General features: G+C 38.6%; 1 protein-coding gene across 1 annotated transcript in view; it reads right to left on the reverse strand.

Moving 5' to 3' along the window:
* CLVS1 (clavesin 1) overlaps positions 1-15,277 on the reverse strand; it is a 100,212-nt gene that overhangs the window by 52,136 nt on the left and 32,799 nt on the right. The window contains exon 3 of the mRNA XM_056482978.1: positions 14,315-14,489. Within this exon, the coding sequence (XP_056338953.1) occupies positions 14,315-14,489 (175 nt within the window). The remainder of the gene's footprint in view (positions 1-14,314; positions 14,490-15,277) is intronic.

Here is a 15,277-nt window from a genome sequence, read left to right on the forward strand (position 1 = left end):
CTCTCATTGTCACTGCAGAAGTAATCATTTGGGGTCTCTACATCTTGTACACTAAAGAGAGTCTCTTGACTACATCCAGAGGAGGATGTCTCTTGTAATGAGCTACTCCAGCTGAAAATGGACAGCATTTCCAGTTGGAAAAGACACTGATGTGAATTTGGTGATGAGGGAAGTGATGAAGCTGACCACAAAGCCTTGCTTAGGGCAATGGATGCTTTGTGTTATTTGGCTGAGAGGTTGTCCTTTCCATCCATCTCTCCTCCTCCTCCATCCAACCTAACCACCACCCCATGGCCATCACAACCACATCCAGCTCAGCTGTCTCTTCTGTGAGGCCAGCAGCAGCCAGCTCACAAGTGTAAGGGAGGGAGGATGTGTGCAAAACATATTCTGTGGAGACACAGAACCAGCACTGGCAATGAACTTTGTGATTTTCAAAGATTCTCTTAAAGATTGAGCATTAGGTTCCTGTGATATTACAGGAAAGCTTGGTTGTATTTAAATGGGGAGAAAATGTTTCCAGTATTCATGGCAGCCAACAAAATCTTGAAGCAAGTACCTCAAAGGGTCAAAACCCAGGCTGCAAATGCAAAGCAAGGGTTTAAAATGTTTTGTTTGCACTTCCATATCTGTTTAAAAAAATCCAACCCGTGAGCCTAAGGAGATAAAAGAGAGGAGGAGTGTGGGGTTTTGGGATGTTTCCAGAGGGGGACAGTAGGTGTATCATCAAGCAGCTGCCTTGACTGACAGCCTGGTGCCCACCTGGTGGAGAGGACCTGCTGTGAGCTTTCCATGCACTTCCAAGGAAAGCCAGGTAGAATGCAGCAGCATCAGGGGTCTGGATGAAACTCTCTCCCCTTTGATTCCTGTGGTTTGTGCAGAACTCCTGCAAAGCTGAAAGGCACTGGGGAAGGCTGTGTTGTTTTCTGCCAAAGCACAGCTGGGGAGTTCAGGGGTCTTTTGCTGTTCCTGGATTTTGGCCACAGGAGTAATAGTGCTGCACCCCCCTTTCATCTCATGGTCACAGTCACTGCTTTCCCCAACACCAGGCATGGTGTGTGTGAGGGGTTGCTCAGGAGAGTGGAGGAAAAGGCTCTGTGGCTCTCCCCTCCCTGCCCTTCCCATCAGCAGTGCTCACTCCAGCATTACAAGAGGAAAAACAGAACTTCAGCTGAGCAGCTCCTGCCCCACCCACCAAACCTTCACCCTGTCCTCTGCAAAAGAGCCAACTGTGCCTCTGAGAACTCAGTGGAGATGACTGAATGCTCCATGCCTCTGATCCACCAAACTCTGCTGTGGTCATGCTTAGATAAGCACAGGGAGAAACACTGTCAGTTTTCCACTGAATTTCAGAATGTACTACATTTTTACTAGCATCTTGTTTGCTTGAATATGTTTATTTTTATCCCTCAGGCAAATATTTCTGCCTCCTGTGAACCTTTTATGTAAATCAACAGAGGCATTTGGCAAGCTATATCAAAACTGCAGCTTTACATATCACTGAAGCAGAAAATAAATGGAAATAATTACTGATGCCTCCAAGTACAGATTTGTTTCAAAATGAAACGTGTAGCTTAGAGAGGGTGGGCAGTATATATCTAATGATTTCCTGTTAGCTTATATAGCATTGGCTCAGACATTTTTATTTCATTCCAGGATGTGTTTTTTCCCTCTTTTGGGGGAGATCAGGGAGAGATAGTGACTGTTTGTTTGCTCATTTTAACCATATTGGACAGAATTAGATCTTCAGTTATTTAATAAACCACTTTCCAACAGAAAGCTCATGTTTGATGTGTTGCTGTGGAACTCATTTACATCTTTCTGACACTGACAAAAAAACCCCACCCAACTAACCAACCAAAAAGAAAACCCCAAAACTAAAAAAAACCAAAACACCAAAAACAAACAAACAAAAAAACAAAACAAAACAAACAAACAAACAAAAACGAAAACAAAAACAAAACCCAGAGAGATGGCATTAACTGTTCTACTTCACAAAATCTCCCATCATGGCAGTGTAACAATATCCAGCTTGTGAAGCTCTGCTGTACTTTAATGATTGGAGAAATACATGGGAAAAGTCAGCTCATGAGTGAAAGTACAAAAAAGTAGATAAAAAGAAAAAGACAATTTTCAAGTTGGTTTTCTGCATTTAGCATGTTCAAACAGCATTTTGAATTTTTTAAAGGATGCAAGATCTGCTTCACATGCAACAACAGCTGAATGGCAAAGAAACCAGAAGTCTTGAAAGTCTTCACCTATGTCTCAAATCTTCCAAATCTGTCCCTACTGAGGTGACAGGTTTCTCAAAAGGACACAATCTACACGGGAATCAACAGATGTTTCATCGTTGGTAAAATGTTCCTGCCAGGAGTAATTTCACATCTTCTTGTGGAGTGCCAGCCAGCCCAGATCAAAGGGTCCTGCCTTGAAAACACCCCCAGGGTGTGGGGAGAGGTGGCATGGAGCTGCTCCCTGGCCTCGGGACCACCTCCCAAATGCACAAAGCAAAGAGACAAGGATTGTTGCCTGTGGTTACCACAATCAAGTTTGTTATGCTGGTGACATAATTGAGCATTCACTGCGCTGAAATCCTTGATTGCTTGCCCCTGTTTGTGCCAGAGGCACGGATATTTACTGAGCAGTGCAGGGCAATCTGAGCAGACCCAGATCTGAGACTGCTCTGAGAGGAAACTGCAGCCTGACAGCAGCTCAGAAGAGCCTTTAATTCATGTATTTATTTTCAGTGATGTAAGTATCCAATGAACACTCTGCTATTAAAACCTAATTTCTGAAAATCATGTTCTGATGCTATTACAGAATTTGTACTAAGTAAAATTTCCAATTAAAAAAGAAATCATCAAAGATTACTAATTTGCAAAATCTCCTATAAACATGGAAGCTTATTTCCTGACTTTTTCTTTCTTTCTGTTTAAGCCTGGCATCTTACAGATGTACTTTCTGCATAGGCTTCAAGGAAAAGGAATGCACTACTACAAAGGGTTGTTTTTTTTTCTTTTCTTTTTTCTATATACACACACAGAGCTGGGCAATCCTTAGAGGTAGATACCAAATAAATTTACTCAAGCTAATAACAACGTTTGCTTATTTTGTTAGTTTAACAAACATTCTTGAGCTAATTTGCCTAGAATCTTTGCAAAATAAACAAGCTCAAAGTAGTGCAAGCAGTCAAAGTAAAATACTTAAAACATTTGAATTAATTTAATCACAGATGACAGGAATTTAATGGTAAGGTTATTTATACATTCTCAGGCAATACTGTTCAGGAATAACATCTTTTGAACAGAGACAAATCTAAGTTATTTTCATTGTCTTTTAAGACAGTTCAAATGAAATTTATTTGCCTTCCTCTCTCAGTAACCTGGGTAAGAGGTCTAGCTCTTTAAATGCTGTTGTTCCATTTTCAGAGTAGAGAGGCTATAAAATGGGGGTGCTTCATTAAAATACCATAGCTGGCACCTCTCAGAGGCACAGGAAAGGAATATTCACTGAGTAAGTAACACATTATAAATTATAATTGAGATTCAATTCTCCCAGGGAGAAGAGAAGGTAACTTGTCATTTGAAGTGGTGTGAGTTTCTGAGAGTGGACCAGGAGTTTAGAGGGTATAATGATATCATTAAGAAATGCCCTTGCAAAGCAAGCAAAATTATACTGTGCTGTTTCTTGAAAACCACAGGAACTCTTTATTGTTCTGTCAGCAGCAGTTCAAAGAGCTCTGTGACCCCATTAACATTCATTCAGGCATGTATAACAAATTGGAGGGGGAAAATTTCTTGAATAGTTAATTATATTTTGTGTGTTTGAATACCTAACACTGTTAGCTATAAGAGCTCAGCACCATGGAATACACACCCTGCACACCTGGTTTACATCACAGCTTTATTTTTCTTTTAATATTTAGAGGAGAAAGCAGTATCAAATGTAGAGAAATAGTTGGGAGATTTGGAAGTGGAAAAAGTAGATAATGCTGCTTTGATGGCTGTGGTTGAGCTGCTCCAGTATTTGCAGTCCTTCTTTCATGAGCAGCAATTGCCATTAGATGTTGAGAAAACTCTTTGAACTCACATATCCATGTCAGATAAGAATATTTGGGGTGATACACTATAACATTAGCTAGAATCTCACAGGGAAACTGAGTTGATCTAATTTTCAACAAGATACAGCTCTTCTGGACAAACTATTTATTTACCTATTTATCTATTTGTTTATCTGTTTAACTGTTTATCTATTTATCTATTGATCTATTTATTTATTTTTTTTCTTTCTATATTTATGTGTGACAAGTTGTCCCAGAAGCTCTTTCACACACAGTGGCAAATGACTACAGTCCTCATGCTGCAGTGGTCATTGACTCAGCTTAAACAAAGACAGTGGCCAGCAACAGAAACTGAAGTTTGCCTGGTTGGTTTGGAATGCAAATATTTATCTTTTTTTTTAGAGAGAATGATTGGTAGATATTGTCTTCAGTGTTAGCAGAAAGCCCACTCATATTGATTAATTAAGTCAGAAGCTTTATCTGTACCAATTAATTAATTTCAGTTACTCTACAGATTCAGGAATCCTTATCTCTTTAGGACTGTCTCCTTGCAGCTTTCCTCACACTTAGCAATGAGATTGATAAATTATATGATAAAGGCAAGGACCATCACAAGGAGTTTAATGCTGAGGAAATGTGGTGTCCTCAGAGTTCAGCTCAGGTTCCCTGTATTTCTGAGTGATGCCAAACAAAGTCAGGATTGTTAGTGGGACCTTTCAGGGAACTTCACACAGAAGTTGGACTAGGACTCTTTGTAGCTACTGCAGGTGTCCATTTACACAAACATTTCCATCAAGCCACAAGAAACCATTTATTCCAGATACTGGGCACATATGCTACTGAGCACAGTTACTAATTCAAAGCTGCTTCTAAATTCTCTTGGAAAATAGAAGAATAAAGTTTATCTTACCCCACAAGCCCAGGCAAGCTTGCATTCTATTTTCCATTCATTGAAATTTCTGTTTTCTTCTGTAATTCTTACACAGTGGTCAAATACTTTGCTCATCACATATATATTAATACTTCTGCTTTTCTTCTGAAAAACTGTCAATCTAATGACCTATCTGCTATTTGAAGAATATTTGAATTGCAATTGTACTTGTCTTAGCTATGTTTTTTCTTAGCTGCATTTTTATTGCATGTAGATTGGAGCTGGTCAGAAAGCCTCCTCTGAAATGGAAATTATTTTTATTACCCTTTGGCCTTGCTTTAAACCGATTCCACTGTAAACAGTTTGTAGCAGTGGGAATGTGCTCAGAGTGAAAATCAGAATGTACATTTGAGTGGTCTAATATGTGTCTACTAGAATGAAATGAAAAACATATCCTGAACTAATAATAGGAAGTTTTGAATTACAGGGAAGTAGATCTACTGGATTAATTTCCACTGAATGCTTTTTTTCCTCAGAAAACACCCATTTGCTGAAACCAAAGCTTAGTGGGGGCAAGGGATAGAGATGAGAGGAGAAGGAAGCAGGCTGAATATTTCTGGGTGTTTTCAACATTCCTTGGAAGACTGGTGTTTGAGGCTGAGGAAAGCCCTGCTATTCAGGAATGCTTGTTTAATTGTAAGGTTACACATGGTTAAGAAGAGACACAAAAATATTTGAGAACAAAACAGAGTTCTTCAAGATCACTTGGCAAATGTTCTTACTGATGTACAAAATTTCCAAAAAGTGCCCAGACATTGAGGGTCATTTTCTGCAAGCCTAGAAAACTCTCTTGAAGTGGAAAATCACTTTCTTCTATGGTTTAATAGGAGTGGAATGACAGCCTCCATCAAGACAATGGCAAAAATTCCATTTGCATCAGCTGGAACTTCACCTCAAACTTACTGAAAGCTTTGTAGTCTCTTTTGATCATGTTGATCATACACATATTTGCCATACAAATATGTATGACCATACAAGGTTGGGGAATTTATAAGTTCCATTGTTGAGGAGGAGATAATAATAGATGAGGCTTTGAAGAAAATTGTTATGTGTGTGGAAAAGTCCTTGTTTTCTGCACATAATCAAGTCAAACAACATGTAGGCAAACGTTTCTAAAAATCATTGCCTTTCTGCAGAATTTTAAAATGTTTCTGGCAGCAGCTTTTTGTTAGAAACTTGCACCAGAAGTTACCTTGCTTCGAGGAGCAGAATGAACAGAGTGTGCCACTGTGTGCAGTCACATCAGAGGGATGACTCCTCCTGCTCTGACTCCCTGTCCACACACACCTCCATCACCACCCCACACATCAAACACTCCAACTCTGCTGTCACAGAGCTCTCACTGCACTGCCACCATTCCTGTCTCTTTCTGATCTAGTCTTGTATAGGCAATCCCTTTTTTATTTTTGCATAATCACTGTGCATATTTGTAAATGCAAGAAATTACCCATAGCAAACACTCTCTTCAGGAGGCACTCACTCATTTTCCATGCTAAAAAGGAGAAAGCCTTTGGAGTTGTAAAACAAGTTAAACATCTTACAGATGCATCTTTCCTGAAATTTTATGAAATTATGAAGGCTAGGGATAATGTGTATTAATGCAAGTGCATTAGACCAGGTTCATATTTTATGAGAGGAGGAAGCATTCAACATATACATGATCTATCATGCATATGTTGGTGGCAAGGTTTGAGCATGACTGGTGTTAGCTCTAGGCTACTTTTTTACTGTCTACCACTAAGAAACAGCTACTTTCTGTGAAAGACAGACTTATTGCAATAAACTTTCACATTTCCTTGCTGGGTCTGAGAGATTATTTTCTTCCTTTCAATGCTTATTGGCAAATTTGTTTGGTTTTTTTTTGTTTAAAAAAAAAAAAAACCTTTCCATTTAACATATGCAGCTTGTCCTTTACTTACAGCCAAGAGCCCCAAAGCATCTGACTGGTAAACATGGCAGGGCTGATCAATTCTACTAAGCAGTTAATTCCAGTGTTCAAGTGAAAAATGGGAGTCTACAGCCTGCTATCCTTTGCTTTTTCCTTGTTCCAGTCAACTCCTTGGAGATGATAGACACACAATGAACACAGGCCTTCTCTTGCAGAGAGCAAAGTCTGTTTATCTACCTTTTTTTTTTTTTTTTTTTTTTTTTTTTTTTAAGTATAAAATGAGCCAATCCCTCTTCTCATCTCCTTTAATTTCAAAGGCTCCCTCATTGGCAGCTCAGAGAGTACTCACTACATATCACAGCAGCTGCTGGAGACAGATAGCATGAGCATTCCTGGAATGATTCAAACTGACCTTCTTTCAATGGATACTAAATGCTCATTCTTAGCTGTGGCTTCATCTTTCAACACAGGTCTCTAACATGAAACACATTCTAATACTGAGAGAAAAAGCAGCAAGGTAAACAGATTTGGGAACTTTTGAGGCAGCCTTTAATAATAAAAAGAAATTGGTATGCTTTTAATGTATACATATTGCAAATTATTTCATTCAAATACTTGTGTAAATATGTGGTCTGATGTCTCATGTGAACAGTGGACTTGAGAACAAGAAATTTATTTTGCTACATAGATTTAGGAAACAGAATATCCAATTGCATCTTACAGCATCTGATAAATTCTGATCTTCAGGCACTTTCTGGTTGCTGAAGATCACTAGAACTTGAAGCTGTCTAATTTTAGGATCAGTTTAATCATTCTTAATGGGAGGAAGTCTCTACTTCCTTCACAGACCAGATTTGTAGGTCCCCTTCTGCAGGTGAATTCATGCTATGAACATCAGCTTGAGTTCCTAGCAGATATTCTAGAGTTTCTAACAGGGACCATTCTTTGGGAAGCTGCAACATGCCTTTTGGACAAATTAATACACTGTGATGACAACTCAGGAACATCCTGCTTTTACATTTTGAGGCAATCACTTCTCCTCTGGTAGGACACTACTAAAGGTACAGTAACCCATCTTCAAGGACTCAGCCTAGAATATCCCCTTTTCTTTAATTTCCTTATCCTGGGGAAGATAATGACAAGGCTTTTGCAAAAATCCAAAATCTAAGTATTTCCCTAATTTTTTACGAGTCTTTAAATTCTGGACATAAATATGCAAAAAGTGTCTGCCTTCAGGTAGGTCTCTTTCTAACAGGGGAGGGGAAAGAGGGACAAATTGTCAGCTGCCACAGATGATTTCTTTGCAGATGTGCACAGAGCCACAGCCAGTTTCACTGCCCCAGCAGCTGGCCTCAGCTCTCTGCTCACTTTTGTCAGCAAGAACTGAGGAGAAGCCAAACAATAGAAAGAGCAACTTTGGAAACTGCAGTCAGTCTCCCAGAGATAAACCATTACATCTACACTTAGGGGCTTTTTATATAATGTACTAAGGTTTTTTGGCTTGTCCTTGTGCAAGCCAGTGTATACATGAGCCTATGTATGGTTTTCCTTGCCTAGTTTCTGTCACTGAGGATTTTGTCTGCTCTGACTTCAGCAGGCAATGGCAGAGAGGTCTGTCTAACAATACAACCTGCTGTAAATTCCAGAGGAGACATAATAGCATCATAGGATATTTATAGCACAGGCAGACTTAACCTTACACTACAGATTTCTACAGAAAGGCTGAGTGTTGTTCAGCTTGTTACAATGAAAATTCTCCCTCCCTCTAAATTTTCAAGTAGCAGCGATGTTATGTTCAGAAACTCTGTGGAAAAAAGAATTTTATCTTATACTCACCATGCTAGGCATCTTATAGTCTACACCCTTCCCATGACTCACAAAGAGTTCCACTGGAAGTACTTGTTCAGACAAAGAGATCCCATTTACCTCGGGTTTCAGAGTGCAAATGTGTTTAAGCAAGGAAAGAAGAGTCAGTTCCCTGCTCCAGTGCCTGGGCTGGTAAAGAAGACATCAAGTTTTCAGGGCAGAGGGCTTAATGAAGCCTCCAAATCCTCAAGGACTGCCTGGATTCTGTTCAGATGCCCAGTTTGACCATAACAAATATTAAATTATGCCCATAAACTCAGGTCATGCTGACCTGAAATACTGTTCCATTACCCCCACTTGATTTCAGACTTCAAAAAGCAAGAAATACTAACAATTAAGGCAGAAATCAAATGCTTCTTACCACTCATAATGAAATAGATTATTAAGTATTTTGATTCCCAGATTAAAATTTTTGAAACAAACATATTTACAAATAATTTTGGAAATCTATTCCACTGTAAGAATGCTATTCTGAAAATACAGCATAGTTCCAGAAAAAAAAACATTTTTGACTTGAAAACTTTTATCTGCTCTAAAGGCTCATGTTTTTCAGTAAGATTTGGAAAAACAAGCATACAAAAATATTTCACCTTTGGCATGATATTGAGCTGCATTTTTTCCTTCAAGATGTACATTCTTCTTAACTTTTGAGCATTTTTTAAATATTATAGCTCTTACTTCTGAAGCACAGCATGAAAAATATTTGATAGTATAAGGTAATGTCATGAGACAAGTAATTTGCTGCTATAATTTAACTGACATTAAGTTTCTTGATCCAAAAAAATTACTGTAGTAGGAAATCTTCAAAAAAAATTTTTAAATTTATTGTGCATGTTAAAGATCAGAAAGCTTCACATAATTATAAACAAGCTGAGTTTTTAATAATCTGGAATCTCTTTCTAGATTTTAAAGTGAGATAATCTCCAATAATATATAAACAAACCTATTAGTTTGATTTTCTGATTTCATCTAAACATTAATGCTATTTTGTAGCATTAGCAAATATACTTTTGACAATTTTCTAAGAGAATCTTATACAATTTTCCCTTATTTGAAGATTTTTTTGAAGATTTTTATCTGTTCCAGTATCTGATCAAAGTGTTCTTAAGTCAAGCATCATTGACTTCCTTTCATTTTCCTCTCTCACAGAAATACCAGCTTCAAATTTTTGCTGGATTATGATATCTTGAGATAACTTAACAGAAATGAACAAATTTAATGGATGTCTTAATGTCTTTTGTTGGTCAAATCTTCTGTCAAGTTATTGCCAATAAAAATCTGGACAAAAATTCCTGTTTGCAGATCTCAGTTGCTCCCTCTGTTCCTGCTGTTCGATGCAATGGTTGTGAAATTTGGATCAAAGTCCTATTGAACCCTAAAGATCTTCCCTGCAGTGATTCATCACTGTCACAAAGTAGGAATATGGCTTATTTCTTAAGAGCCACTGCAATTTGAGTACACCTGTGTGTGACACAACTATCAAAGACAGAATACAGCCAGGAAATAACCATTCACCCTATTTCTTTTCTCAGTACCTTAAGACAGCCTTGGGGAAAGTTACCTGTTAGGTGAGGCAGTACAAGGTCCTCTGGAGTGCAAACCTGATATTCAGGTGCATTTTGAATCCAGTTTGGTGATTTTTGTCTTAAGCCACTCAGTGTGGTCTTGGTAGACCATGGCCTTCTGTCTTGGCTTTCACCAAAGAAATGGCAGGCAAGGCCAAACCTTCTGCTGTTTTGAAGGTTTTGGAAAATTTCTGAATGCTGTTGAGAAGTTATTGCATTTCAATTCAGAGTACTAGCTGGGGAATTTCTAAATTGCTTTATGCATGCACATACAAGAACTGCAGTACATAGCTCTGGTATTGGAGCAGAAAGGGAGAACAAAGAGTGTTCCTTTACACTCATTGGCATGCCATAAAATCAAAAGTCCTGTCTGGAAGCCAACTAACTATATCCTCAGAGCAGAAACCAACCCACCTTAAATAAAAAAAATATCTGGGCTTCACTGGACATGAAGGCCTGTTCACTGTAGCACTCCAGCCTTGGTTTCCAGGATTATTAGGGGTCTTCTAATGCAGTGGTCAGCAGCAAACACCCTGAGTGCTGAGAAGTGACCATTTCTTACATGCTTCACCTGCATCACTACTGTAGGATGGGTTTCTGACCTTTGCTGCTGGACTGTGATGCTTCTACTCTGTTATTCAAAGTGACAAAAGATCAGTCTCTTAACTTAAGCTGCAATTAAATTTTGTCTACCATCATAATTATAAGCTCAGCATGACACATGAAGGATTGTAATTTCACAGATGAAAACAGAGGAAAAAACATGTTGTGAAGGGGAAAAGCTGTTCACATTAAAAGAATGAAGATTAGAAGTGAAAACTCAGAAAGTTATTGGCAAAACAGATTTATTTTAGACACATCTCTTTCCCCACCTTTCCAACAAAAATCCTATGTTTAATTGTGTTAAAATTCAAGAGATCTGTAAGGTCTAGGAAGGAGTACAGCATGAGCTAAAAGCATTCAGGGACAATTGTCTTGTGCTAAAACAGCAGAGCTTGTTAATCAGAGATGGCTTAGGCACTACAAAGACATTTTTCCCCACACTGCTGTGACATGATGAGAATTGCCATACTGTACAAATAACTATTTAGCATCTGAACTGCTGCTGTTTGAAGCAGAGGCATAAGGCTGTTTTTAGGTCATTAAATAATTTAACTGAGATACAATGAACTGCCTTGTGGGATGCAATATATAGAGAAATCCATACAAGGAGTTTTGAGCAAAATGTGCATTCAGCAATGTGGTGATGTAACTCTTACTTCATCTTTTTAAGTATTTACACATTTTACAGTGTTTGGAACTGAGCAGCCTATATAATATCAATATATTCATTTCTGCAGCCAAGTCCACTCACTAGATTTGATTAGTGTTTGTTTTACATCTCAAGATGAATTAATATATGCACCTGTGTAATGCTTGTTGTCTCCATTTTAGTGGTAATCCATTGTAGCAGTAATTTGAGGAAAAATAAATGGAAGGCAAATGCAAAAAACCACTGAATTGCCAAAAGATTAATTGTTGGAAAGCAATTTGAAAGCAAGAAAAAATGCCAAATGAATAAATTGCTAAATACTATTTGTTATTTTTTTTTTTTTTAAGTAATTCTATATGTCAGAATTTGATGGTCTGAGACACTGAATGAGAGTTTAAAAAGATATAGGAAAATTATTCCACTGTGGCATTAAAATTGCCATTAGGTAGGGAGAGGCTAAAAGTTCCTGGCACAAATAGCAACATATGGGTTCAGCTCCAGGAGAAATTGTGAGAGAATAATTTTCCTTCCATCCACTTAATTGGACTTACAGAGGACTTAATACAACCCCAAATCTCTTCATAGAAGGAAGGACTGAGATATCCATGTAATCCCCCTGCCTGAGGATTTGTACTTGCACAGTGCCTTAGCTATGAGAAAAACAAGGAACTGAAACAATCTGTTTTTTTTTTTTTTCTGGACATCATCATCTCATGGGAGCAGGACCTGACTTTTTTACTTTCAGTGACCTCCAATACAGTGACTCTTCTTCTAAAGTGTGTAGGTCTTGTCTGCATTTCACCTACATTTCACATAAATTTTACATCAGGATGGCACTAGTTCCTTTAAAATAATAATACAACAAAGTCTCAATGAAGGTACTTCAACAGCAATGGGGAGAGCCAAAGAAAACCCCCCAAACTAAATAGCCCCCACCATCATTGTGCTAAATATGTGCTTTATAAGCATGAATGACTTGCTTCTAAAACTAGTAAAAAGGAATGCAGCATTCACAACTCTTACCACTCCTACTGCTCATTAAGCCAGTGGATAGCTAAGTTTAGGACACATTATCCCAATTTGTACTTTTAGAGAGTCATATTTTTACTAATCCTGAAGAAGACAACAGTAACTTGACTTTAAATAAGAAACAAAATGCACATGCATACTCAAGAAAGGCAGCCCCCTTCAATTGCACAGCACAGGATGTCAGGTTAATGACAGAATTGCAAAATAAACTTTTTTAAAAGTACTTCCAGTACTGTTGCCAACCAATGAACTGGAGGCACACAACCTGGAAGTGCCATGGCCAGAAATCAGGTGGATGAAGGCTGGACTGGCCTCTTACTGAATAGATGGAAAAGCAAAACTGGGACAGGCACAGGGATGCTTTGCTAGAATTTGATTTACTTTTGAGTGTCACTTGGTTTTATCTTCCTTCTGACTAGAAGGTTTTTTTTTGAACCACAGAGTGTTATTCTGTAAGAAGTTATAGTATCTGCAGGAGAAGATAAGGTATTGTCCTGAGGACTAATTGCACAGCTTGATTTTGCAATTTGTTAGAATAGATGAAAATTCCTCACAAGGGGGAACACAGGCTCCAAACCGCTGGCAGATTTTTCTACCTCATTTTTGAATAATAAAACAAAGCAGACACAATCATGATCTACTTGTAGATAATTTGCTAGTCAAAAAATTAGTTGAACAAATTGTTCCTTCTGGTATCCAAGTTAAAATAAAAATGCACACACCAGAGATAATTTTTTTCTTGAGTTGTTTAAGACAACATGATATCTGCTAAATGCTAAGCAAGGAAAAAAACCCAATTACTTATCTCTCCTTCTAAATATGTAGCTGCATGAAAACATGTGGTCTTTAAGTGAGCTGGTATAAGATTGAAGTCATCCCTGCTTTGAGCAGGGAGTTGGACAAAGTGATCTCCAGCACTGCTTCCTACCTAAATAGTCATTGGATTCTGTCAAATGCCCTCAAAGAGTAAGGTTATGTAAAACTACCTCTGACTTAAAAGTTCATCTCAGAAATGGGCTCAGACTTTAGTGGAATGGGCTGAAATCCTCTCTGAGCACCACAGTTTATCCTCATCCTCAGGCTGCCCCACCCTCAGGTTGTCCCATCAGACCCAGCTGCCCTGTCCTCACTTTCTGCCTAACCCCACACAGCACACGGTTTTAGCTTGCTCCTCTTTATCAGCAAGAACCAAGTGGATGTGCAGCCCCTAAAGAGTCTGAACCATGAAGTAACAGGATCCTGTGTGACAAGGCAGCCAGAATGAGGGCACAACAGGGAGCCTGTCCTCCCTCTTCCTCATTTCCACCCAGCCCAAATGCATCCCTGTGCACACAGCAGCACTTCCATCTGCTGAGGGAGCTGCTCTCATCTCCCCTCACCCTCCCTCTGCACACACACGTGCTTGGACTGCACCCTCCAGAAGGCAGACACTGCTGGATTCTAATCCCCCTGAATTCTCTGATGGATTAAACCTCAAATCTCTAACCCTCCTTAATGCTGTGGTAAGTAACACATGTCCTGGCTACATTGATTTACAGCTGAAATAAAAGTGAAAGACAGACAAAATGACATGTCTGAAAATTGATCTGTGCTGCAAGTGGATGGAAAATTAAAGCATTCTGGATTTTTTTCTCCTCCCTTCACTTTGCCCAGTGCCTGATGAAGCAAAAACCACTGTCTGCAGCAATACAAGTTGCAGGTAAATGTGTTACCCTCCACCTACCTGTAACCCTTCAATGGCCAGCTTGAGGATAGATGGTGTAAGCTTGGAGGCTTGCTTGAAGGAGAAGTTGCTCCAGTCTATAATTAGAATGAAGCCATTTATCTGAAGCTCCTGATCTTCAATGAGAACTTCCAAGGAAAGCAGAATAGCCCGAAGGATATCTATGAAGGAGTTCCTAAAGCAAAAGCAGGAAAAAAAAAAATCAATGGTTGTAGTTATCTTGGGACTTCAAGATGCTCAGTTTTGCTGTGGGTGGGGCATGAGTGAGGGACAGGGATTTATTCTGGTAGAATTATCCTGAAAAAGAGTTGCTTTAGAGGTGCTTTTAAAGAGCTCCTGCTCCAAAACTGCTTGGTGTGATAAATCCTGCTCACTGATGGATAAAACAAACACTGAATGAGATCTCCTCAATTTTGCTAGCAGTCCTTACAATAGATTTTAGCTAAGCTACATTGGGAAACTATTTGCCTGTGATGAAATGAAACAAATTTAAGCTATCAATTTAAATCCTTGGTTATTTGGATATCCTTTATCAGTTTGTTACCCTTCTTCTTACTAATATTTTGTTTTCTTTACTTTCAGAAAATGAAATACATCAGTACAATATTAATATTAATATAAAATACATCATTACAACTAAGTTCTGTGCCTTCCTGCTGGAGGTAGAGAATGATCCAAAGCTTTACACAATAAAGTTTGACAGTTGCCTTATTTTTCCAAACCAAATGCAACATGGAAAATGACTACATCTACTCCAAATAAGAACTCTTTATTAATTATCAGCTACAATACTGGCCACAAGGCTTTTCTCAGCTCTGGGAGATTAATTAAAAACCTTGGAAGGCCTGAAGCATATGACAAGTAAAAGAGAAGAAAGTGCTGAAATGTTTTTCTTTAATGTGGAAGTCTGCACTGGGAATCCTGGGCCACTCACTACTTCCATTTTCTCACTACTTCCATTTC

The sequence above is a fragment of the Oenanthe melanoleuca genome, chromosome 2, assembly GCF_029582105.1.
Source record: "Oenanthe melanoleuca isolate GR-GAL-2019-014 chromosome 2, OMel1.0, whole genome shotgun sequence".
Taxonomy (NCBI): domain Eukaryota; kingdom Metazoa; phylum Chordata; class Aves; order Passeriformes; family Muscicapidae; genus Oenanthe; species Oenanthe melanoleuca.